This window comes from Puntigrus tetrazona, chromosome 19, assembly GCF_018831695.1.
Source record: "Puntigrus tetrazona isolate hp1 chromosome 19, ASM1883169v1, whole genome shotgun sequence".
Lineage (NCBI taxonomy): Eukaryota > Metazoa > Chordata > Actinopteri > Cypriniformes > Cyprinidae > Puntigrus > Puntigrus tetrazona.
In genome coordinates, this window is record NC_056717.1 from 644,507 (window position 1) to 667,065 (window position 22,559).

The 22,559-nt window shown below is 37.3% G+C and overlaps 1 protein-coding gene across 4 annotated transcripts in view; it reads left to right on the plus strand.

The window, feature by feature from the left end:
• The window catches only part of col16a1 (collagen, type XVI, alpha 1), a 58,861-nt gene that overhangs the window by 17,631 nt on the left and 18,671 nt on the right, over window positions 1–22,559 (plus strand). For 3 of the 4 annotated variants that reach the window (XM_043218130.1, XM_043218128.1, XM_043218131.1), the window contains exons 7-38: window positions 231–311; window positions 2,167–2,238; window positions 7,195–7,227; window positions 9,214–9,249; window positions 9,754–9,810; window positions 10,211–10,246; window positions 10,656–10,700; window positions 10,843–10,881; window positions 10,979–11,041; window positions 11,668–11,712; window positions 11,846–11,932; window positions 13,019–13,057; window positions 13,178–13,222; window positions 13,507–13,542; window positions 13,834–13,959; window positions 14,736–14,771; window positions 16,010–16,045; window positions 16,170–16,280; window positions 17,207–17,242; window positions 17,353–17,397; window positions 18,334–18,384; window positions 18,465–18,587; window positions 18,724–18,759; window positions 18,829–18,936; window positions 19,147–19,269; window positions 19,724–19,777; window positions 19,879–19,920; window positions 20,058–20,093; window positions 20,758–20,811; window positions 20,891–20,959; window positions 21,079–21,132; window positions 21,630–21,656. In XM_043218130.1, the coding sequence (XP_043074065.1) occupies window positions 231–311; window positions 2,167–2,238; window positions 7,195–7,227; window positions 9,214–9,249; window positions 9,754–9,810; window positions 10,211–10,246; window positions 10,656–10,700; window positions 10,843–10,881; window positions 10,979–11,041; window positions 11,668–11,712; window positions 11,846–11,932; window positions 13,019–13,057; window positions 13,178–13,222; window positions 13,507–13,542; window positions 13,834–13,959; window positions 14,736–14,771; window positions 16,010–16,045; window positions 16,170–16,280; window positions 17,207–17,242; window positions 17,353–17,397; window positions 18,334–18,384; window positions 18,465–18,587; window positions 18,724–18,759; window positions 18,829–18,936; window positions 19,147–19,269; window positions 19,724–19,777; window positions 19,879–19,920; window positions 20,058–20,093; window positions 20,758–20,811; window positions 20,891–20,959; window positions 21,079–21,132; window positions 21,630–21,656 (1,881 nt within the window). The remainder of the gene's footprint in view (window positions 1–230; window positions 312–2,166; window positions 2,239–7,194; window positions 7,228–9,213; window positions 9,250–9,753; window positions 9,811–10,210; window positions 10,247–10,655; window positions 10,701–10,842; window positions 10,882–10,978; window positions 11,042–11,667; window positions 11,713–11,845; window positions 11,933–13,018; window positions 13,058–13,177; window positions 13,223–13,506; window positions 13,543–13,833; window positions 13,960–14,735; window positions 14,772–16,009; window positions 16,046–16,169; window positions 16,281–17,206; window positions 17,243–17,352; window positions 17,398–18,333; window positions 18,385–18,464; window positions 18,588–18,723; window positions 18,760–18,828; window positions 18,937–19,146; window positions 19,270–19,723; window positions 19,778–19,878; window positions 19,921–20,057; window positions 20,094–20,757; window positions 20,812–20,890; window positions 20,960–21,078; window positions 21,133–21,629; window positions 21,657–22,559) is intronic. The other variant, XM_043218129.1, reaches the window with a different exon arrangement.

Sequence of the window (22,559 nt, forward strand, 5' to 3'; positions counted from 1 at the left end):
GGGCTAACGTTACTGAGCTCTCACAGCTCGAAAAAGATGAAAAGAAAAGCCCATGCTAGCCTAACCGAGCTTCATCCATTACTAATTAATTAGTTCGTTAATCCAACCACTTAGCGAAATGATCATGTAAGTGGTCATATGTAAAACAGAGGGGGTCCAGCATTTAAAAAGCTCATTTTCTTTGTTCTTTCTCTGCTTTTAATTTGCTTTCTCTCTTTATCTTTCTCCAGATTGACGTCCAGCAAGTTATGGTGTATTGTGACCCTTCTCTGGCTATCCAGGAGGCCTGCTGTGAGATACCTGGAGCTCGGGTAATAAAGTCTGAACTGGTATTATTCGAAATTTTATACATGTTTTGTGTAGGGAATTCATTTCTATTAGTATTCATCCGCTATAGGCTGTTAAATGGCTTTTTGTGGCAAAATATAGACAGCAGGGTCTCAAGTTTTAAAATGGGTTTAAGGTTTAAATTGTGGTCTAAACAACAGAATAAGATACTTATTTGACTAGTGTTTGGTGAAAATGAACAAAAAGTAGATAACGTTAACAAAAAAGAAGACAATGGGATATTTTTTATTGGAATAAAAGAAAAAAGGAATCAGTTTGCTTCTGTTATTCCATGTCCAGTAATTGGTTATTTTGACATATTTTGAATCTAACAAATCAATATGTTACTAATTTATTTTGTATTTGTAGCATAGAGGATACTGCAAAGCTCAGTATTAATGGTTTTCTGTCTTGGATTACCATATTAAAAAAACAAAAAATAAATAAAAATAAACTATTGTAAAATAATAAGTTGTTTGTTCAGACAAAGAAATAGTTCACCTTAAAAAGTTTACTCACAAACTATTTTAAATAATTTTTGATATTTAAAATTTAAATTAAATTATATGAATTATATACAAGAACATAAAATCAATTGTTAAAAAAAAAATTATAAAGTGAAATTTATAACGCAATTATTTATTTAAAAGAAAAGCAGTAAATGTAAATTTCATGAATAGCTATATAATTTTACATTAGAGGTTTAAACCTACCACAGTCCAAGCAAAGGTAGAATCATTTTTTAAAGGATGAGTGTTTTTCCCAGTATTGTCGAGAAATGTTTCAACCGAGCTGATGAATTCGCACTTGTTTTCAATGATCACAGTGGTGGCAAAGCTCATGTTTTGCTGAGGGAATGGAGGCATTCTTTCTGTCAAAAAATCATTGTTGTAGTTGTACTTGATGGATCAAGCTCCAGCAGCGACTAGGCTTCCATCGGGATGGCTGTGGTGGAGAAGCAGCGCTTGACTCATCGATGTGGGAGTGCTGCTTTATTTGAGGATTTGGAATTTGGTGCGTTTCTCCTCTCTGAATTGATCAGAGCTTTGGCAAGGCTTGCTGAATTGAAACGGCTCACAGGAATGCGTCACTTGCAGATAACTTCAGCCTGTATGAAAAACATACAGCCACCCACAGCCTGGAATAGTAAAGAAGGTAGAGATCAGGAAATGTCACCTGCGAAACTTATTTGACAAAGGAAGTGCACATGGGAATAGGTACAGCCAACTCGGAGCTGACATTTCGAAATTTGATGCAATTTTGGATCAGAGGATATTTCAGAGCCAGCAACTATTAGACATCATTAGTTACGTGCCAGATGGACCATTTTTAGTCTGAAAAGATGATTATTCCCTTTACATGTTAGTTGCCTATTCGTGAGGTAAGGTATGAATAACATTAAAACCGTCTGACTAAAACATCAACATGGCTGCCGTGGTGTATGTGTGTGTGTTTGAATGTAAGCCAACAAAGTTCTCTGTGTTCTGTTGTTTTGGGGCGAATGCTCAAAGCTCCCTGCAAGCAGTGTTTAAAATGGAAACAAGGGCAGCTATTTCCCCCTTGAATGCGTTTGCTCTAACGTGGCTTTTTAAAAGCAGAGGAGTCAGCGATTGCATCTTGAGATGCAGTAGAAAAGATGTCTTGTGTTGTAGACGTCTTGAAAGACCACATCAGTGCGTTTTTTTTTTTTTTTTTTTTATCAAATCCAATGTTGTTTTAGTGTTTTATTTTATTAGACATCAAATTGAATTTTAGGTCGAAGTTACTTTGTTTAAATGTTCGTCTAATATTTATATTATACCTAAATCGGTTTGTCCTGTGCTCTTTGTGCTTCTGCAGTGTCCACCAGATGCTCCCAAGAGTCGACGAGCCGCAGAAAACCAGGTGGAGTTCGCGCACAATCCCTTCAAAGTAAATATACCTTCACTGTTAAAAATCCTATTCTTCCGCATTTCATTTGAACAAATGGTGTTGTTAAAATACAATGCGCAAACTCATTCATTTGCACAAACAACCCTTGATACTGCACTTGAAAATGAGCCACTAAAAGTGTCTCTGATAGGGCCTCTAATGAAAAGATCTTACAGAAATTAAGAGAGGGGTTGTTAGTTATCGAATGTGGGATCCCGATCCTGAGATGGTTTGAAGTGTTTGAAGACACACACGTACTTGCTCTCAGTGGGAGCTATTAAGGGGGCGTAAACAGAGGATGCATCCTTGCGTTCAAAAGCAGCAAGAATGCACTGGAATGGAACATATCGAAGAGGCCTCAAGATGCGTTTTTTTAATGAGCTGTACTGTATTTTTCATTCGACGCGCTATTTTAAAACGCAACATAAATATATGATAACCAAAGACATCCGTCAAATGCATATGTGCGCATTAACCGGCAATTAAAAAAGTGATGCAAACCAAACAATTCCTGTGTGCAAACCTCTGAAAGTCCAAAGTAGTTATCCTAAAATTGATATGCCAGTCTCTGCAGGTGAATATACTAATGATGTATTAATTTGCAGCACCCTTTTGAGTTTTTCATACTCTTCCCCTATTAAAACGCTTGAATGGTGTTTCCCAGCAGTATTATAGCACATAAATAGATGACAAGATGAGCTGAAGATGTGATGTAGGCTGATAAATATTGCTCATCCTGATACATTCGACGTAAAATGACACAGTTAGTGGCCATTAAGCGTCCCACTAGCAGGCGGTTGAATGAGCTCTTTTGAAGAAACTGGAAATGAATGTAAATTCTTGTGAACAATGCCCAGTGGGCCGTAGAAATCAAACGTTCTCTGCTTCTGCTTTTTTTTAATTTTTCATGCTTGCTCTTTCGCTTCTTGTCTACGCACATTTGTTCCTTCATCCACGTGTTGTCTCTCTTTTTTTCCTCCTGTTATTATTGGTTATTTTGAATGTCTTTTGAATAGTTGGCCTTCATCTATAGTTAATAAGCTGTGTTTTTTTATTGATTTGTTTGTTTGGTTTTTCCTGTGTATACAATATACAAGTCAAAAATTATTCAGACAACAGAATTTTTATTTATTAGTGGGTGCAGGACACTAGAGCTTTATTTAAGTGAAGATAGCAAAATAAAGGAAACTGTGGCTTATTATCCCTCATACAGTTTCCATGTAAAATTTGGAACCAAAAATTATGCAGACACTTTGAATTGACCATGTGTGCCTTAAGTGTTTTTTTTTTTTTAATTGCTTTTTTTCTTTAATTGCTAATGTGACCTTCTTACCACAGACTGAAAAAAATGTGCTTGTTAAATGGTTGACCTAAATTGGCACTATTAGTAAATTGTGTACTTAAATTGAACAGCTGCAGCTATTCAACCTAATTCATTGCATAACTCTCTGTCAGTTATTTTATTACCAAGATGAATTTGTTTTGACGCAGGTAAACAGGTATGTTCTTGTCATATAGTATTACCATTTTAGCAAATAAACTGTGATAATGTGAGAAATGTTAAAGGTGTCTGAATAAGTTTTGGTTTGACTGTATATACCACTTTATTTTCAGATGTCCTTATTCGATTTATTCTTAATTTTATTTTATGCATAGGGAGTGTAATTTGCATTACTTTTCATTATATAATGTTGTAATATTGAAGTTTTACTATTTCATTCACAATGGTGCGTGCGTGTGTGTGTGTTTGTGTATAATTTATTTTTTATTTTTTGTTGTCTTGGGCCAACTAAATCTATAGAGTTTTTATGTTTGGGTTGGCAATCCAAACAAAGACTCGAAGCAAAAACCAAACAAATCGAAATTACATGGAGTAGAGATTAATTTTACATCAGCAACACAATTTGACTGCTGAAAAATCTTGTCACATTGCATTTCTGCATCTCAGCCTTCCCCAAGAATAACCGTAAGTCTTTTCCAAATAACAATGGCTTCCACTTAAACCAGATATTTGGATGCTATTTTCCCCTGAAAACACAATTCATCAGCAGTTCCTCACTGCTAACGCAGGCTGTGTGTATATGGGGGGAGGAACTTGTCCTCTGTGGAAAAGAGGATTTGTGATGTTGGTGTGGGCTGCTCTTGTTGTTTCTCCTGGCAGCAGTGAGTCACGATCATTAGCAGGACTAATAAAAAGCTGGTTGGTGAAGGTACTACGGCTGGTCTCCAACTGGTCACATCTTCTCCGCTTGCCACGTGTTTTGTTTCATGTACACTCACACATGCAACATAATTACATCCAGAGGGCCCTGTATTGGAGCCAAACACTCAAAGCAGTTTGTTACGTCTGTAGTAACACGTATACCAACATTCAACTCCCGCTTTGTGTGGATAAACGTCTCAACACGAACCTCTCTCCATTCTCTCACGAGAACCGTAGGAGATTCGAGGTGGCAATGATTTAAAATGGTTTTGTGGTGTAAATGCTCTCTTAATCTTTGCTGCCATAGTGACAAAGGAATTAGCTCCATTGGTACACATTAGATGTATCGCTTTGTGTGCTTAATGCCACTTCCTGTCTCAGCATTTGCTCATTTAATCCCTGTGATAAAATGTTAGCAGAACTAACACATAAATATTTGACCTTGCCAGCCAAATTGAACAATTGTCTGAATTTAGACAGCGATAATTTAAGTGTATTTAAGTTTAATTTTCTTGCCCCATCAACACGCTGATTTATTTATTTAATCTAACCTTGCAGAGTAAATGTTTCTTTATATATATTTGATCAATCTCTTATTGTCTAATGGCTTTTTTTCTTCTCAAATGGAAATTTATTATCTCTAAAAAATGTATTTAATATTCTTAATTTATTATTTGTGACGCTGGACCACAAAACCTTAGTAGCCTTAGTACTTAGAACTTAGTCCTAATAGCAAAGGTATATTTGTAGCAAAAGCCAAAAAAACATTGTATGGGATTTCCTAGTGTAAATGTATTGTTTTGATTAGTGATATGCATTGCTAATGACTTAATTTGGACAGGTTCAAGATTTTTTTTATACCCTCATATTCCAGACAGGCCAATTACTGTCCTAACAAAAGCTAAAAAAAATCGCAGTTAAAAAAAAAATTACCCTTATGACTGCTTTTGTTGTCACAGCTCATACAATAAATTTTTATATATATTTATTATATAGAAATATTATACATTTCTGTTCCTTTTTAGTCATTTTAGACAGAAAACAGCTTTCTTTTTAAAAATTTGCTGCTTCATCGTATGTAACTCAATTTTTACGACAGTCACCTTGTGACCAAAAAAAAGGTAAAAAAAGCCGCACTTGTGTTGTTTCTGGTCAAAAGAGAATAGAAATGAATGGAAAATATAACATTTATCTTTTTTTTTTTTATGTGTGTGTGCACAATCTACAAATCATTTTCAAGCAATAAAGGGGTGACATTTTAAAATATTTTAAAATACATTTGTATTTCGTGAAAAACACATTTATAATTTGTATTTTGTGATAAATATAAATATAAAAAAAACTGATAACAATTTGAAAGCTGTGTTATATTAAAGGTGCCACTAAAATGCTGTCATATTAAACACATTTATATTTATTCTAAGTAAAAAAGTGGCATATGTCTTCAGTATACTGGCAGTTGAATTGCTTATTTAAAAAAAAACTACCATGTTTTGTCGACGTGTACAACAGATCATGCACAAATTATGGTAATTTTTTTTGTGTGCATGTGTTTGTTAATTTGTGGAATTCTTCCATATACACTCTTTACCAGACAGCTCCACAGCTGTGCGCTCAAGCTCAGCAGAGACGTACTCCAGCCCTCTTTATTTATCTTTTGGAGTTACACATGCGCAGACAGGCCAAAAAAAAAAAAAAAAAAAAAGCTCCCATGTTTTCCCCTGACCCAGGTTACTGTCTTGTACCACAGCAGTGTGTGTTTTACGACAGACTGTAATGAGTTCCAGGCTGTGTTGGACGCTGCTAGCATTAGCCTACTTCTGTATTAACCCCTTCCTCCGATTCAGATCCTTAATCCACCCCGCATTAAACTCCCTTAAAAGCACAACATTCTTCTATCATCACATCCGTTTTCTGTCGAGCTCACCGGCAGGGAGAAATTCATGAGCAGAGAGCTGCACGGTTGCAGCTAAACAAAGTTTCTTGCATTATTCATGCGCTCGTTCTACCAGGGTTTTTTGGAGCGGGTCATCACAATTCTTTTCCATCCTGTGCAAGCCTGTAGCTATACGGACAACATGCCCATTTCATGTTCTCTGTGAAACCCCGTTTTCAGTGTCTGTGTGTGTGCATGCATGCGTGCATGCACTCGCAGCAATTTCTAACCTGGATCTCGAGGTTTGACCGGAGATTAGGTGCTGAGCACTTTTCTGCCATACTCTTGTTTTTAGGATTTCTCCTTCTTTTTTCTTGCCTATCCAGTCTGATGAGCCTTCCCGATGCCGTGTTTGCTCTCTCTGCTTGGACATGACTTGAGGACTTACTTATACATCTGCTACACAAACACATCTTTTGTTTTTCCGCCTGTCCCCGATGTTCTCTTTCAAATCAAGTCCTTCCTCACTGCACTTCCCCCTTTCCGTTCCTGCCAGTTCTCCTCCCCGTTTGCTCTCTCTCAAAAGGGTTTCATATTCACTGTTGATCATACTGATGAAACTCTGTAATAGCAAAATGACAATACAAACAAATCTAAATGAGGCATACACTTTAATATGCCAACATCATGTCAGCAGAACAATGCTAGGTATGAAAAGATATGTACATAGGCATTGCTAGACCCTATTTAGAAGGCTTTCCTGTTTGCAGGATGTTTCTTCGCGTTTGCTAAAAACACGCCGCAGATCTGTAGCTACTTCGGATTCATTGTGTGTTGTAAAGTTTGTAACATTACTTTGTTTTTTTATTTTCTACAGCCAATTCTCGGATCCAAGGAACTGGCAGAAAAAGTAAGTTATTTGAATCAAGTAACCAGAAAATCAAATATTCAAATATTCTATTTGCCATGAACAGCAACAGGCAGTTCCAATTTATAAGGCTTCGAACCTGACAAATAGAATTGTGGCCCCAGCAGATTTCACCCAATAGCTGTAGAAATTCAGGGTAATTGGTAAGTAAATTGCTGCATGCTGAGTTGCAGTGGGAAGAACATTGACACTGACCCTGACAAACTCATGAGATAATTTACTTCTGATAGCAGAGCATGTTTGGCAATATTACACCACCTGAAATTAGAGGGACTAGCATTTGCTTGGTAAATGTGCTTCCCTGCCACAATATGCGAGCAACACCCATGATTCGCACATGAAACTCTTGTCTGTTTGTCACCTTTTCCCCTCTCTGCACCCACTCAACACTCAACTTATTGTTTATGAGTCATAGAACACAGGTATTACGTTTTTTCGGATAAAACGCAAAGCCTGAAATTGCCGGTATTTGAGTGGGATACGAGTGGGACTTTTTGGGTTTTGATTTAATTCACAGAGCTAAACTGTGAGGTCAGCTGCCTTGTCTCAAATTGTTGCGAACCAGTGTTGTTGTTAACTGAAACCAAACTATTAAAAATCATTTTCAGCATTGTAACTAAAGCCGAAATGAAAAACAAACATTAGATGAACACGCACACACAGAAATTAGCACAAAAATAGAAATAAATAAAGCTTAAATGTAGGAGAACAAAAATCAAAATCGGAACAAAATCAAATTTGTGAATATAAAAACTGATTTAAAATGTTGCTAAATACTTCGTATTATGAGTAAAGATTTTTCATCCTTTGTCATCCAACGCTGAAAATCGGACCTGATCTGAATTTTTTTTAATATTGGATGAATAAGTGTCCTTTTAGTCATGGCATCATGATTTTCTAATCATTTGCTAAATCATTCAAAAGTTGATCTTCCTCAGTTTTCTTGAAACAACATAAAAACATAAATCAAGATTGTATTCGGACACTAACGTAAAGTTTATAACGTTAAAACTACAGTTGTTTTTCAACCATTAGTTGTAAAATTCAATATGACTGCAGAAAAGGGTTTTCCTAACGCAAGATTAAGGTTAACACGCATATTGTTCATGTCTTCCGACTACACAATGAAAACAGTGAGTGTTTATGGATCAGCGCCATTCTCTATATAGTAGGTGCCTCAATGTGAAAAAGATTTTTGCTTTGAAATGACATTTTCAATATAATGCCACAAGTGCTGCCGTTTATGCTTAAATTGCATTAAACCCAATATATTCCTTAACAACACTGAGGGCACAATTGGTCATAGACACAGACTCTCTTAAAACGATATCGTCTCCAACAGTAGAATATAGGATCGCACATAAATCCATCCATTCATGCGAACAGAGCGGGTGCGTGAAAATCTCAAAGAGTTGATTTTCATCATGTAGCTTTCTTCTGTGTGCACCTCTGGAAAGAATGAATCAGCCCAGCGCGTCAGCCAGCCGTTCTCAGAGACGGGCCCCTTCCTCTCCTTCTCTCTTACCTCACCACATCAATGCACATTAACAGCCTGTTGGCTGAGCAGGACTCGACGGGAGGTGGATTTTCTTTTAATTGTGCTCTTCCGCCAAAAAACTAACAGCTATTTATAAGTATTTGACTTAGCGACCCCCGCCTCCCTCCGTTATAGCTTTGCAGCTGGCGTTGGTGAACATTGCTGTGAGGAGTCTTCTGTTCCTATTGATCTTTGTCTCCCGTGAGAGGGCCGCGGCAAGCCGAAATGACACGCAGTCGTGGTCCTCGTGCGCGCGCCCCCGATTCTGCACTCCCATGCCAATTAACGTTATGTTGCACTGCCACCATCAGGCCGACGTATGTAACAACTTCAAAAGCAAAGCCGGTTTAAAGCAGAGTGGAGCTAAATGCTATTTCAAAAATCCAGACATTGTCATGGATAGGAGCAACCTGGTTTTCTCTTTTTTCCAGTGTGCAGGCTGTGTACTGCTCAGTGAGGAATCGAGCGTGGGTATTCGCTTTCAGTTTGTCATGTGTGCAGCATGTTTAATGGCTGTATAGGTAGGGAGCGGGATTTGCATGCATGAGTGTGCATGAGTGCTGCGTTATCACGCCCTTGGAAAGAGATGCATTTATGCCTTTGAAAAATCTGGCAACGGATTCATGATACTTGTTGGGTTGACCAGACTTGCTGCTGCTTAGGAGGAAGTTTATGAGAAGCGGCTATCGATGCACTTGCAAACACGCGTGTAGCGTTAATGCACAGAATGCATTTAGAAATATGAGGTTTTTTTCATCCAGTGCAAGATATTTTTGCACAGTTGATCAGTGCTTTCATCGTGTAACATGCTCTGTTCTATATTTGCATGTACAAGACTGAAATCTTGGCATAGTAAAAACATTGTTTTTGCTTGCCGGCTTTATCCAGGCTGGTTTTCGCAACATAGGGTTTAAATGACATTGTGTTATAAACATGGAGTACCGTGCATTGAATTCTCAATTTTATTACAGGTTATTCAGGAGGGCTATGCAGGTCAGTCAGGCCTTAAAGGAGAGAAAGGAGACCGGGTAAGAAATGTTAAACACAGAATCATACCAAATAAGTATGTTTGTGTGCTAAATCCCGCTCTCTGTCCAGGCTTGCTGGGAATAAATGACTGCAGCTCTGTTTATTTTGGCATCTTATACAAATGCCTCATTAGGAGCTAGCTTCTGTGCCAGTGATCCAGCTTGGCCGACTACTCAAAAAGTTTCATTATTACTGGCATAATCCCTTAATACATTAATAACATAAATGAAAACCCTGCATCAAGACGATATTAAGATTCTTCAGGATGGGGGGAGAGGAGGCTGATGCATAGCATTTAAAAGCAAGACTGTTGCTTATGTACAGTTTGTCAGGGATTTTGATACATGTGTATATGACATATTGATCCTTAAATTGTTAAAAAAAAGTTTTTCCTCTCAGGGCATGGACTGTACTGGTGCTGGAGGTCCTGGACGAGTGAGTCAATATGGATTTTGCCTGGAAAAGTACCTTTCTGGCACAAACTGATTTGAACTTATGAATTAACTCTCCTCTTTTAAATAAATATTAAAAAGAATGAAAATGATTAGTTACATTTTTATTCAGTCACTTTATTTATTATAATATATGACTAATATATGACTAAATTATTAATATAATAACTGTATGTAATATTTAATTTCATATAAAATAATCAAAAGCAATACAAACACTGAAATGGCTGCTGGATTTATGTCGGACCAGAAAGAACTGTTATACTGTAGTATTTTAGTATCTTTTCAGATATAAATTAGATGATCACTTCCAGGTTTTCTCTGTCATCTCATATTTCTCCACTGAATGTGAATTAGTCACTTGGGTGTCATGCTGTATCTGTGTGTTTTAGTGCTCAGAAGGAGCTAAAGGGGAGAAAGGAGAGAAAGGAGAGTCGGTAAGTGTGTGCGGCACCCTTTTCTTGGAGAGAGAGGTCGACGATCGAATTTTTGTTCAACAGGCTTCACTGAAGCAGAGGGGATATCTTGATACTATTTCTGGCTATTGATTCACCCATTTCTCATTCTCTTACGTTTCAGGGTCTGCCTGCCAACTGGGGAGAAGCTATAGGAGTGAAGGTAAAAGAAGACGGTATGACTGTTAATGAGTGCATTAGAGCTTGCCGCGCACTTATCTCCATTTCTGTCTGCCTGTCACTCTCATACACATTTTCAGGGTGACAAAGGACAGAAAGGAGAAGTCGGAGCCACAGGTTTACCCGGAAGTCCAGGCAGAGATGTAAGTGACTAGCATTTGATGTGAAAGTTAAAGACGCTCATACTTTATGTAGAATATGAGTCTCCGTCAGAAGTGTTGATGTCATTGTCTCGCTGCAGGAGTGTACTCAAAAAGCAACTGTATAGCATGCATAATACGTCTCCGTGCAAGAGTCTCTTTCCTTTTATATTGTTTAAAGTGGCTCCATATATTCACAGCACTCGACTGCGAAAAGCATTATGCATTAGACTCTTACCCATATACTCAGTGCTGCCTTTTCTTCTCATTAGATATCTGTTTTGGTGTTAAATCTTCTTAATGCTGCATAGATTACATAAGCCAACAAAGAGCCACAAATCAATGCAGCCTCATTGATTCTTTTAAATGGATAGTCAGGTTGCATTACGCTTAATCTTTTCTATTCTGTATACAAAGCATGCTAAGGGGATGGCGAATATGGCCGAGCCGACTAATGCATATTTGAAATTTGCTTTTAAACTGTTTATCTATCTAAGCCTCCAGTCATCGGTGAACTGACTTGTTTGTTTCCTGTTGGAGGGTTGTTATATAGGCAGTGTGATAATGCTAATGCCAGTGTTTGAGATGAACTCGAGCTAATGATCTTTTATTGGTCTTGGCTGTCACAGGGTCGAGCTAATCCTATTTGTGTGGTGGGCCCTAAAGGACAAAAGGTAAAACGGACTGATCCTCTTGGGATTATTTAATGGTTTTCCGGGATACTATAAATGAACTAGTTTTGTGGTGTCATTATCTGTAGTGCTTGTTATGCACCGCAAGTGTTTCTCAGCGCTGATTAATTCACAGGGCGTTCCTGGTGTAGTTGGACCAGAGGGGCTCGCAGGGGAACCAGGACCTGCTGGACCACCTGGAGTTGGAAAACCAGGACCACCAGTAGGAAGATTCATCATTTAAATACATTCTTTCTATACTGTTTTTAAGACTTCAAATGGAGGTTTTAATACATTTTAAAGCTATTAAGTTTCGGATGTATTCTCTAGTGTATTATCTTTGAGTTTATTGGATAGAAAATAGAGTCGACCTCCAAAAACAGGGTTGCAAAAATAGGAGCTGCAACTGCCAAATTTTTGAGTTTCAGAGAAAAATTGTAACTGATTTTTTTTTTTCTCAGTCAGTGTATTTTTTTGGCCCAACATTTCAGCTTTGTTTTGTCAGTTTAGAAAAAAATAAGTATTTTCCTGCCATTACTGAATTGGCAAAAATCTAAAATAATTAGACCGCTATAGTATCAGGCTGTATTAAGTATAGTATACTACTCTGCATACTACAGTAGCATTTCTGCAGTTTATATGTATACCACTATTCCTATAGTGTGTATGCGTAGACCTACCACAGCTGAAAAAGTGACCGGACCTTTAATTTCCAGTGATTAAATTTAATTAAAAATTGTTACGCCACTTGTTATTTCATCAGACTGACTTAAAATATCATACTTACTTTCTATCCATAAACATTTTATCAGTTTTCACAAGAATATTAAGCACAACTGTTTTCAATAAAATTAATAAGAAATGTAATAATAAATCAGCATATTAGAATGATTTGTGAAGGATCATTTGACACTGACGACTGGAGTAATGATGCTGTAAATCCATTTTTGCATCACTGGAAATAAGTTATATTTTACATAAATTAACATTTTACATTATACTAAAATAGAAAACAGTTATTTTAAATTCTAACAGTGTTTGACAAGCTTTGGTAAGCATAAGGCACATTAAAAAATCTTGCGTGTGTATATATAATATAATTTAATAATTAACATACGATTTGATGACATGCTGTAAATTTTGTATTCTAATGTTGTTACAGCATCTCTTGTCGCATACTGCATGCTCGCTGTTTAACATACTGCAAAAAAAAAGTGCACAGTATATACTGGGCAAAGTACGGTTATCAGTAAACTAGTGTTCTGTTCTGTCTCTTTTTACTTCCTAAACAGTTGTTTTTATCTCACAGGGGCCCCCTGGTGGAAGTCCAGAATCTAAAGGAGAGAAAGTATGTTTACTAAAATATGTTTTCCTGCTTTGACCACAAAATGATGAGGGCGATAATAGCTTTTTTGTGTTCCTTGCAATGCTATATCTAATAATAACAAAACATTCTCTTCATTTCTAGGGGGATTCTGGGATGCCTGGTGAAGACGGAAAGCCTGGAGAACCTGTAAGTGCATTTTTTTTCTCATTTTGACCTATAGAGGGATGTCAATGTGAAACGATGACGTGTGCTGAATTGCTAAGACAGAAGAAGCTAATTATCCTGATTTTCTATCACTATCCTGATTGTTCTGTCACTGTAAGGGACAAAATGTGTTTACTATCATCAGCACCGTAATTAGTTTTATTACCACTGGAGCTATCAGCACATAATTTGCATTTGCAACTCAATGAGCTTCTGCGCTTCTAATCTTCATGCATACACAATGACGAGGTTTGTTTTGCTGACAGGGTCCGAGAGGTCCTTGGGGACCTAAAGGCGAGAAGGTAAGTCTAAGCGAGTCTGAATTTTAGATTATGCATGAAAATTACTGTTGCTTATTTATGAGTCTGTCCAGAATTACAGAAAGTCACAGTGAATATTCTTGACTGTTATTGCTTTATTTCATTTTTAAATGGACAGTTTCATTATTTACTTAATCTCATGTTGTTTCAAACGCAAATGACTTTCACCATAATATGAAAGTCGTTTCATTATTATGCTATTTTAGCATTTTTTTAAATGCAATAGGGTTGGGTCCAAGTCGAGCAATCTATTTAGTATGCTTTTGTCTTCAGGGAGATGCATGTGAACCATGTCCAGTAGTGTCTTTTGACTCCACTGGCAACACTGTGGCCTTTCAGAGCAAGCAGGGGCCTAAAGGAGAACCGGGGGCCCCAGGCAAAGGAGAAGAGGGCCCACCTGTGAGTTCATTCTCAAAACCAACTCCACAAACTGCTTGTGTTTATCACAAAAAGCTATAATAAGTTCAGCATGTTTGAATAAATGTCTACGTGTAGTATCCTGAAACTGCTTTTGTCTTCCAATACTCAAATCTGTGCCTAGTAGACACTTTATCATTGCAAAATATCCAGCTGACAATGCTGTTCACCTCAGTTGGCCTGCCATATTTGTGTATGCCAAGCTCAATGAAATAAGCCAACAATCAGCAAGGTCTTTTTCACCTGCTGTTGTTGTGTTGAATGAGAAATGCTGTCACCATTCCACCACCCTCTCACAGGGAGAACAGATCTTTTATCGTGCTTCATTATAGCTTCAGGAACATTCAGGTCTCTCCTATCATCCATGAAATCCATCAGCCCCCCTCAAAGTTTAGACCACTTTCTATGTCGGATTTCATTTTACTCAGTGGCTACGGAAAAGGCCTTTCAATTTTTTAGCCTATTAAAATTTTTCCTCTCTCTTTTTCAGAGCAAGAGGGAAAATTTTAGACAAAAAAGGATTCTGCGCAGCATACCGTAAAGCACTTGTTTGCATTTATCTGTAATGATTTCCAATAGCATTACAATCTATTCCTCATACCTAGTTGTAGTACAGAGAGTGAGAGCGTGGGATGCAGAAAATGACACGCTGCAAATGTGGGACATTTACTGTGAAGAAGTTGCGGTCAGCTAGGATGACATTAGTGTCATGATTAGGGAGACTGATGCTGATACTTGTATGCCTCTATTTACAATAGGGCCCTACTGGACTGAATGGCAAAGCAGGAAACAAGGTACGAATTTGCTGTTTACTTGCATAGAAACACATACACATGTTGGTATTTGTGGTTTATGACGACTCTTCATAGGCGTAATGTTTTTTATACTTTAAAAACTGTATGTGCTATTGGCCTACACCTAAACATACCCCTTATAGGACACCTTATGCATTTTTATGCAACTTTATGCAAAAACCAGCATACACATGCACACACACACACACACACACAAAAAATTAAAACAATTATCTACAATACAATATTGTTGCACAAGGTAGGACATTATAAGAATATAATGAATACAAATGTCTAATAAACTGGGCATTTATATCTGCTAGATGAACAGAATAAACACAATTTTAACACCATAAATGCTTACTTTTTTAAAAAATATATTTCACTCATTTTTTTCTTGAAACATTCCTTAAAATATGTGTAGTTCTTTTTATCATCTTATTTTGGTCCCCTGAGGTCCACTTATAATGTTAATCAGGATTTCTTGCACTAAAAGTAGTAATAATTTAGCTTACATTACCATTTTTCACCCTTTCTCTGACCCTTAGAATTAATTGGGCTGTTTTTGCTACTGTACATTTCAGTGTAAATACTCTCTTTGCATGATAAATTAGAAACAACACTACAGACTATTAGTATGTATCCAACTACCTCCTCATTATTTTAATGCTGGCCAGGCCAAGACACCGAATATCTGTCACTGAAGTGTACATGTGGACATAATCTTTATTACATCAAGAACTACTGTACTGACCCACTTTTGCCACTTAGTTTTCAATTTGTTTCATTTTTGGATAGATGATACAGTTTGAAGTTTACAATGTGTTTGCATTTCATTACAAAAAAAAGCAATGTTTAATATAATAAAAAGCTACATTTAAAAATCATCAAATGAATCATGGACCGTTTTAAACTTGTTTTGGACAAGGCACTGGAAAGTAACTATTAACTATTTTTCGTATCTAGGAAACCATTAACCAATTCAAAATCTGCGGTATGACCACACATACACACAGAGACAATGAATAAAATTCAGTTTTATGTTAATCGCTGCTTCCTGTTGCAGAGCTTTTTATTAAAAGCCAGCAGCTGTGTTGTGACAACTACACATAGTGATGTATTCCAGACTAAACTACCTACCGCTTTTTTCACATTCAAGAGTGCTGAGTCATTGAAAATGTCATCCAGAGTTTGAGCCATTTTTACAAACTGTCTTGCGCATTGTGATTCTTTCACAGGGAGAGCCAGGAGTAGACGGGGCCAAAGGCGAAAAGGTGAGTCTGCCAAGCGTTGGCAAGAAAGATGAAGAATCTTTACACTGTTTGTGAACTGCTTGACACTGGGAAAAGTTCTGAAGCGAAATTAAGTTGCGAAGTCTTACCATCTTTGTTCTCTCAGGGTGAACCGTGCTCTGGCTGCCCTACCGTTGGAGATATTCCAGCGGGCATTTTGAATCGGGCTCAAAAGGGAGAGAAGGGAGATCCAGGTGTTGGGCAAAAAGGAGAGCAGGTGAATGCGATAGAGCGATTGTTCATTGGCATCCAGCCCTCAGCATTAAAAAACCTCTGCATTGATTCCTCCCACAAGTCCTGAAGTGGAGTAAATTACAATTCAAACTGTTTTTGATATCCACTTCAGTGATTGTGTATGAGTGTGCAGGGATGCATATATTGGCTCATGCATAATCGCAGACACCCCTGATCTGTATAACTCAGATATAAGCCTCGGGCACAAATGCTTTTAAAAAGTGATTCTAATGACAGATTGGGGAATTAAGCAGCCGAGGCTTTCATTTGATGTATGTTAAACAAGAGAATATGCACTGATATTTTTGTCTTTCTTTTTTACTTGATTTTCATGTACAGGGAGAACCAAGTCTAAGTGCAAATGTATTCACTAGGATGGTGGATTTCTATATTTTCAAATGGTTATACGCTATTACGAACAGGTACATATACATGTGCAGTGACCCTGAAAAGTATCTGGACACTTAAATGTATGGATGTCATTATTTTCGGTAACTGAAACAAAGCACTTCACAAAAATAAGTTAGTTGCCAGGTTTAGTGGAACACCTCTGTACTTAATGTGATGAACTACACCTGTAGTTGCTCTCTAGGGCACCTGTGTGGAGAGAAACTGACTTCATACATCCATTAAAAATGACCTTGAGACCAGATGGTTAAAAGAAATTGCTAAAAGTTAGTTCTGAGAAAAGTTAGTGCATCCCCCTCTACATTGATATACGCTTCAGTGTGGCTTATGTGTCCAGATACTTTCTGTTGCCACTGTGCATGCATATAGTATGTGTGTGGTAATTGTTGAATTGGAATAAGCTTTATTGCATTATAAAATAGCATTGTTATTTTGAAAGCAATAAGGTGAAAGTTTTTTCTTAATACATGTACATTCATGTGTCCAATTTTCTGGTTATAGGGTAAAGCAGGCAGCAAAGGAAATGATGGCAAAACTGTAAGTAACCATTTATTTTTATTATTATATATTCTTTGTTTTTAACTTGCATCTTTGATTTATGACGGACCTCAGCGTTAGATTAATGAGCAGATGCTGATGTTTTTTAGGGCAAACCTGGCCTGAAAGGATCAAGTGGAAATAGAGGAGAGAAGGTGATTAAGCTCAACTCAAGAGTGCTATTCTGCACTGATTGTAAAGTGTTTTGATTTAAACTCCACAGTACCAGGAGACACACAAATACCACAGTTGGAGAGGCAAATATAATAATAATAATAATAATAATAATAATAATAATAATAATAATAATGGTAACACTTTACAATAAGGTTCATTAGTTAACATTAGTTAAAGGGTTAATTTTTAATCATTTACATAATAAGTAAATTGTAAGGGGTGAGAACCAGAAAGGTGTAAGTGACATTTCACCAGCTAAAAACAACATTTTTATTATAGTTTGATATATATATATCCATATCCTGGTCAGTACCTGGAATGTCGACCTCCTGTGAACACTAGGTTGCTGGTGGTAGAGGTGTTAGTGAGGCCAGCAGGGGGTGCTCACCCTGTGGTCTGTGTGGGTCCTCTTGACGGGGACACTATACTGTCAAAAGAGCACCGTCTTTCAAATGAGATGTTAAACTGAATTGCTGATTCTCTGAATTGCCATGACACTTATCACTTATTAAGAGTAGGCGTGTAACCCTGGTGTCCTGGCCAAATTCCCTCCATTGGCTCTTGTCAATCAAGGCCTCCCGATAATCCCCTTTTGCCTTATTGGATTGTATTTACTACGTTTCTGGATCTGGGATCATTTCAGTTGGTCTTACGGGTTTGGAACAACATACGGGTGCGTTTTCATTCTGGGGAGAACCCTTTAACAGCATTAGCTAATAGAATGATACACCTACAGTATTTATTTATCTTAGGTCATGTTAATTTCATCATTTACTAATGCATTAAATAGGCTACTGTAATAATTCAATACTATATTGTTCATAGTTTGTTCGTGTTAGTTATAGAAATAGAAGTTTTTTTGTCAAAAATCCATTAAATGAAGTGCATTTTCACTCTGGAGCTTTTTTTTACAGGGTGATCCTGGCCAACCTGGTATAGGGACATCTGGTCCAAAAGGTGAAAAGGTCAGTGAATGTTTTCGCCCCTTACGTTTCTCTTCTTCATTAAAAGTGTATGGATGTGCTTAACGTGTCTTTTATTTAAGGGAGACTCATGTGGCGTGTGCCAAGGCACAAGTTCAGAGGTGGGAAGTGGCCCATCTACGATAAAGGTCACAGGGGAACGTGGCCCTCCAGGACCTCCAGGAGAAGGAGTAGAGGGCAAACAGGTAAGACTGACTATTTTCTGATCACTTTATATAAGAGGAGGCAAGAGTGGTCTGTTGCTTCTAGTGTATCAGTTTATGTTTTATTTAAGAAGCCCAAAACACACTGACCTTGTTTTCAAAATGGATGTCTCAACAGGGGCCACCAGGTCTTCAAGGTTTCAAAGGAGAGAAAGTAAGATTTTTTTTTTTCAGCTATGTAATAGGGATTGTTCTATGCATTAAATATGATTTTTTTTTGTAGGGTGATCAGGGTTTACAAGGAGATCCAGGTGTGGATGGGGTACCTGGACCCCAAGGACCTCAAGGAGAACCAGGCAGGAATGGCCTTAATGGACTAAAAGGAGAAAAGGTCATTGTCATGTAAAATTGATTATGCGGTTGCATATAAATTATATTCACCTGATATTTTAATAATCATTCATCATGTTGATTTAATAAATTACACCTTTTATTTGACAGCATTTAATAGGCAAAAAAATGCTGCTGGTCTAGATTTCTGCTCAATTGCAATTTGAAAGGTTTCTGTCTTTTCTTGCTTCATCTGTGTCTACATCACCAGGGCGATGCTTGTGACAGTTGTCCATCACTCCCTGAAGGAAATGGCAATGTTGTTGGCTTACCAGGACCCAAAGGAGAGAGAGGAGAGCCAGGTTTGCCGGCCGAGGGCAGAGAGGGCAAACAGGTATGAGTTTTTCTGTAAAAATGCATGCTTTCTAAATGAATTTGTGTTTTTTTTTGTATGACTATTGCATAAAACAAGTCCTAACTCCAAAAATTTAACTTAGGAGCACACAGTCTGTGTTATAAATATGAGTGATAGTCATGCAGCTTGTTGAAGAGAAGTTTTCTAAACAATTGAAATTGTGATTTTGGCCTAGCAGATGATAAAATAACAATTTGTGATGAATGATGAAAATAAAATTGGCCTGTTAACTTTTATGATTAATGCTAACAGTGCTTACTGTAATAAGTGTGATACACTGATACTGATCAATGCATTGATTAAATGACTAAGCATATGAAATCATATCAATTAATGATATTTGGTTGTATTTGTGAGTTAATAAACGCAACTGGATGTCTAAAATGCATATATTATGCTTATCTCACTCTTTCTTTTTATCTTCATTCTATAGGGTCGGCCAGGCCCACCTGGTATCCAGGGACCTCCGGGGCTCAAAGGCAGTCAGGTAAAGTTACACACCTGATTAATGTGCATGCATCAGTCACAATTTTGTGCAAGAGTGATAAGATTGATTGTGGAGTGATGCTTATGTTTATTTATTATAAGGGCGATGCTGGGCCTTCAGGTATTGGCCTTCCAGGAATGCAGGTGAATGAACATCTATTGTAGTGCCACAGAAAATCTCTTTTCATTTGTACTATTTTTTTAGAGAAATGTGCAGGTATCAGTAGCATTTAAATGTTTAAATGCACCAGCTCTTTGTAATGTTTTGATGTTCTTATCAGGGTGAGCAGGGACCTAGAGGTTTTCCCGGAGCTGCTGTAAGTGCACAGACAAGTATTGTGTTCTTTGGGTTCTTCACACATGGATTTGGCTCTGAAAGTGTGCTAATTTGCAGATGTTGTTCTTTTTAAATTGTCTGTAGTTTTACTTGCGTACTGTTATCTTATACATAGACTACTACTGTTCACAAGTTGAAGCTGATGCAGTGTTTTTGAAGGCTCTTTTGCTTACCAGCAAGGCTGCATGTATTTGATTGAAAATAGAGTAAAAACAGTTACAAACTTAAAATAACTGTTTGCTATTTAAATATTTTTTTTTAAATTATTCATGATGCCAAAGCTCTCAGCAATAGTTTTTAGTCTTCAGAAATCATTATAATGTTCTGATTTGCTGCTTAAGCAACATTTTTATTATCAATGTTGATTCAACAGTTGCTGCCTAATGTTTTTGTGGAAACAATTTTCAGGATTCAGTGTTAAAGCAAAAGTTAAAAAAAAACTTCTAAATTATATGACATTATAAATGTCTTTAATCTTTTGATCGATTTATAGCGATCATGCTGAATTAGAGTATTATTTTCTTTAAAAACCAAGAACTTACTAACCCTTTTGAACAGTCGTGTATGAAACATAATACAAAATCTAAATAATAAATAAAACAACCCCCTCTATACACAAACCATGTGTCATGTGTATCCTGCAGGGTCCAGAAGGACGTCAAGGACCTGCAGGGCCGATTGGACCAGCGGGACAAAGGGTACATCACCAGCACAATAACACAGTACTCTTTAGGCAAGAGAACACAATAATTCTGATCTATTGCTTGATTCCTATAGGGTCCAAAGGGAGAAATAGGACCACCAGGGCCACAGGGGCCAATGGGAATGGGACCAGTTGGACCTCGGGTACTATTTCACATCATAGAAAATAGGGAGTGTAATGAGACACAGCCAGTATGTGTGTGTGTGTGTGTGTGTGTGTGTCTGTGTGTATGTGTAAATGATTTATATATTCTGTTTCACAGGGTAGGGATGGTACACAAGGATTTCCTGGGATTCCAGGGCAGGATGGGAGTCCTGTAAGTTTGTTAATTTATTTATTTGGTGCTCTGCAGCAATGCTTTGCTCAACTCCTCAAGCTTATTCCCACGTTGTGACACACACTGTCATTAACAAATTCACCCAAGCATATTGTCCGTTGTTCATTGCTCTGCCGTCTAGAGACGGCATCAAACAAACTTCCATAAAGTGCAGAGACAAAAGCAGCGAGAGTTTGTTGTCTTGCCAGAGCTTGTCTCATTAAAAAAGCAAAGTTAGCATTGTCTGTTCTCGCATCAGATGTTAATTACCTGAGGCTTTGTCGCAGAGAGCTTGAGGAGCGAAGCCAGAGACAGACTCGGGTCATATCCGACTCTGCCTGGATCCCTAACAGCAACACATTGTCTGCTTGCATCACGTCACCTGTCGCTGCTCCTCCCCGATCCACACTCATCTTGCAGGCCCTGGAGAGTTACACGCTATAACACTGTCTAACTGAGCCTCTCTGTGTGTGTCTGTTTCTCCTTGTCTTTTTTAGGGAACCATCGGGCCTAAGGGTGACAAGGTAAGTGTCTGGATCAGTGAGCTGGGGAGGCGATTTCTAGGTTCCCCGAAGCAGTGAGAATGTGTGTGTTGAGGGAACCATGGATAGGAGGAGTGATGTTTAGAGCGACCGTCTGTACGCACAGTGATGTGTCCACCCTGGAGACACAAACAGACGCATAAGTCTGACAGAAGAGTTTGACAGTGCTGAAAAAGTTAAAAATGCCCTCGAGCTAAAACACGGCTATTAATTGGTGAATATAACAGCTGTCATCTGTAATCTGACAACATCACCGAGTATCAAAGAGAAAGGAAGTGTGCGTGAGGGAGATGAGAAAGAGAGACCTCGATAGAAAAGCCCTGGAAATGTTTCATTCTTTAATGTCCTCTGTTGTCTCCCAGACTAATTTGTCTAAACACAGAGGAAAGTGGCAGCTGATATCAAATGATGCATATTCTTCCTAAGTGTGATAAAGTGCTCTGTCATTCCTATTGGATAGAATTCTACAACAGTACCGGTTGTATTTTCAACGTCATGTCATGTTACGACACCGTGTAACATGCTATTGTGTGGACCACGGGTATTATAGTTAACTAAATATAAAACTGAAACTAAAATTATATATATATATGTTTAAATATATATATATATATATATATATATATATATATATATATATATATATATATATATATATATATATACACAACTATATTTATACTTTTCAACTCTCAAATGTCATTACATTAAAACATTGTTCTGATTATTATTAGTAGTATTATTAGTTGTAGTATTAGTATTATTAGTTTATTATTTCAAATGATTTATTTTTATTTATTTAATATTGCTATTAATAAATTTGTATGGATATGCATGTATTAGTAATAACACAGTGTTTTTGTTGTAATCTAAATGGTTATTTAG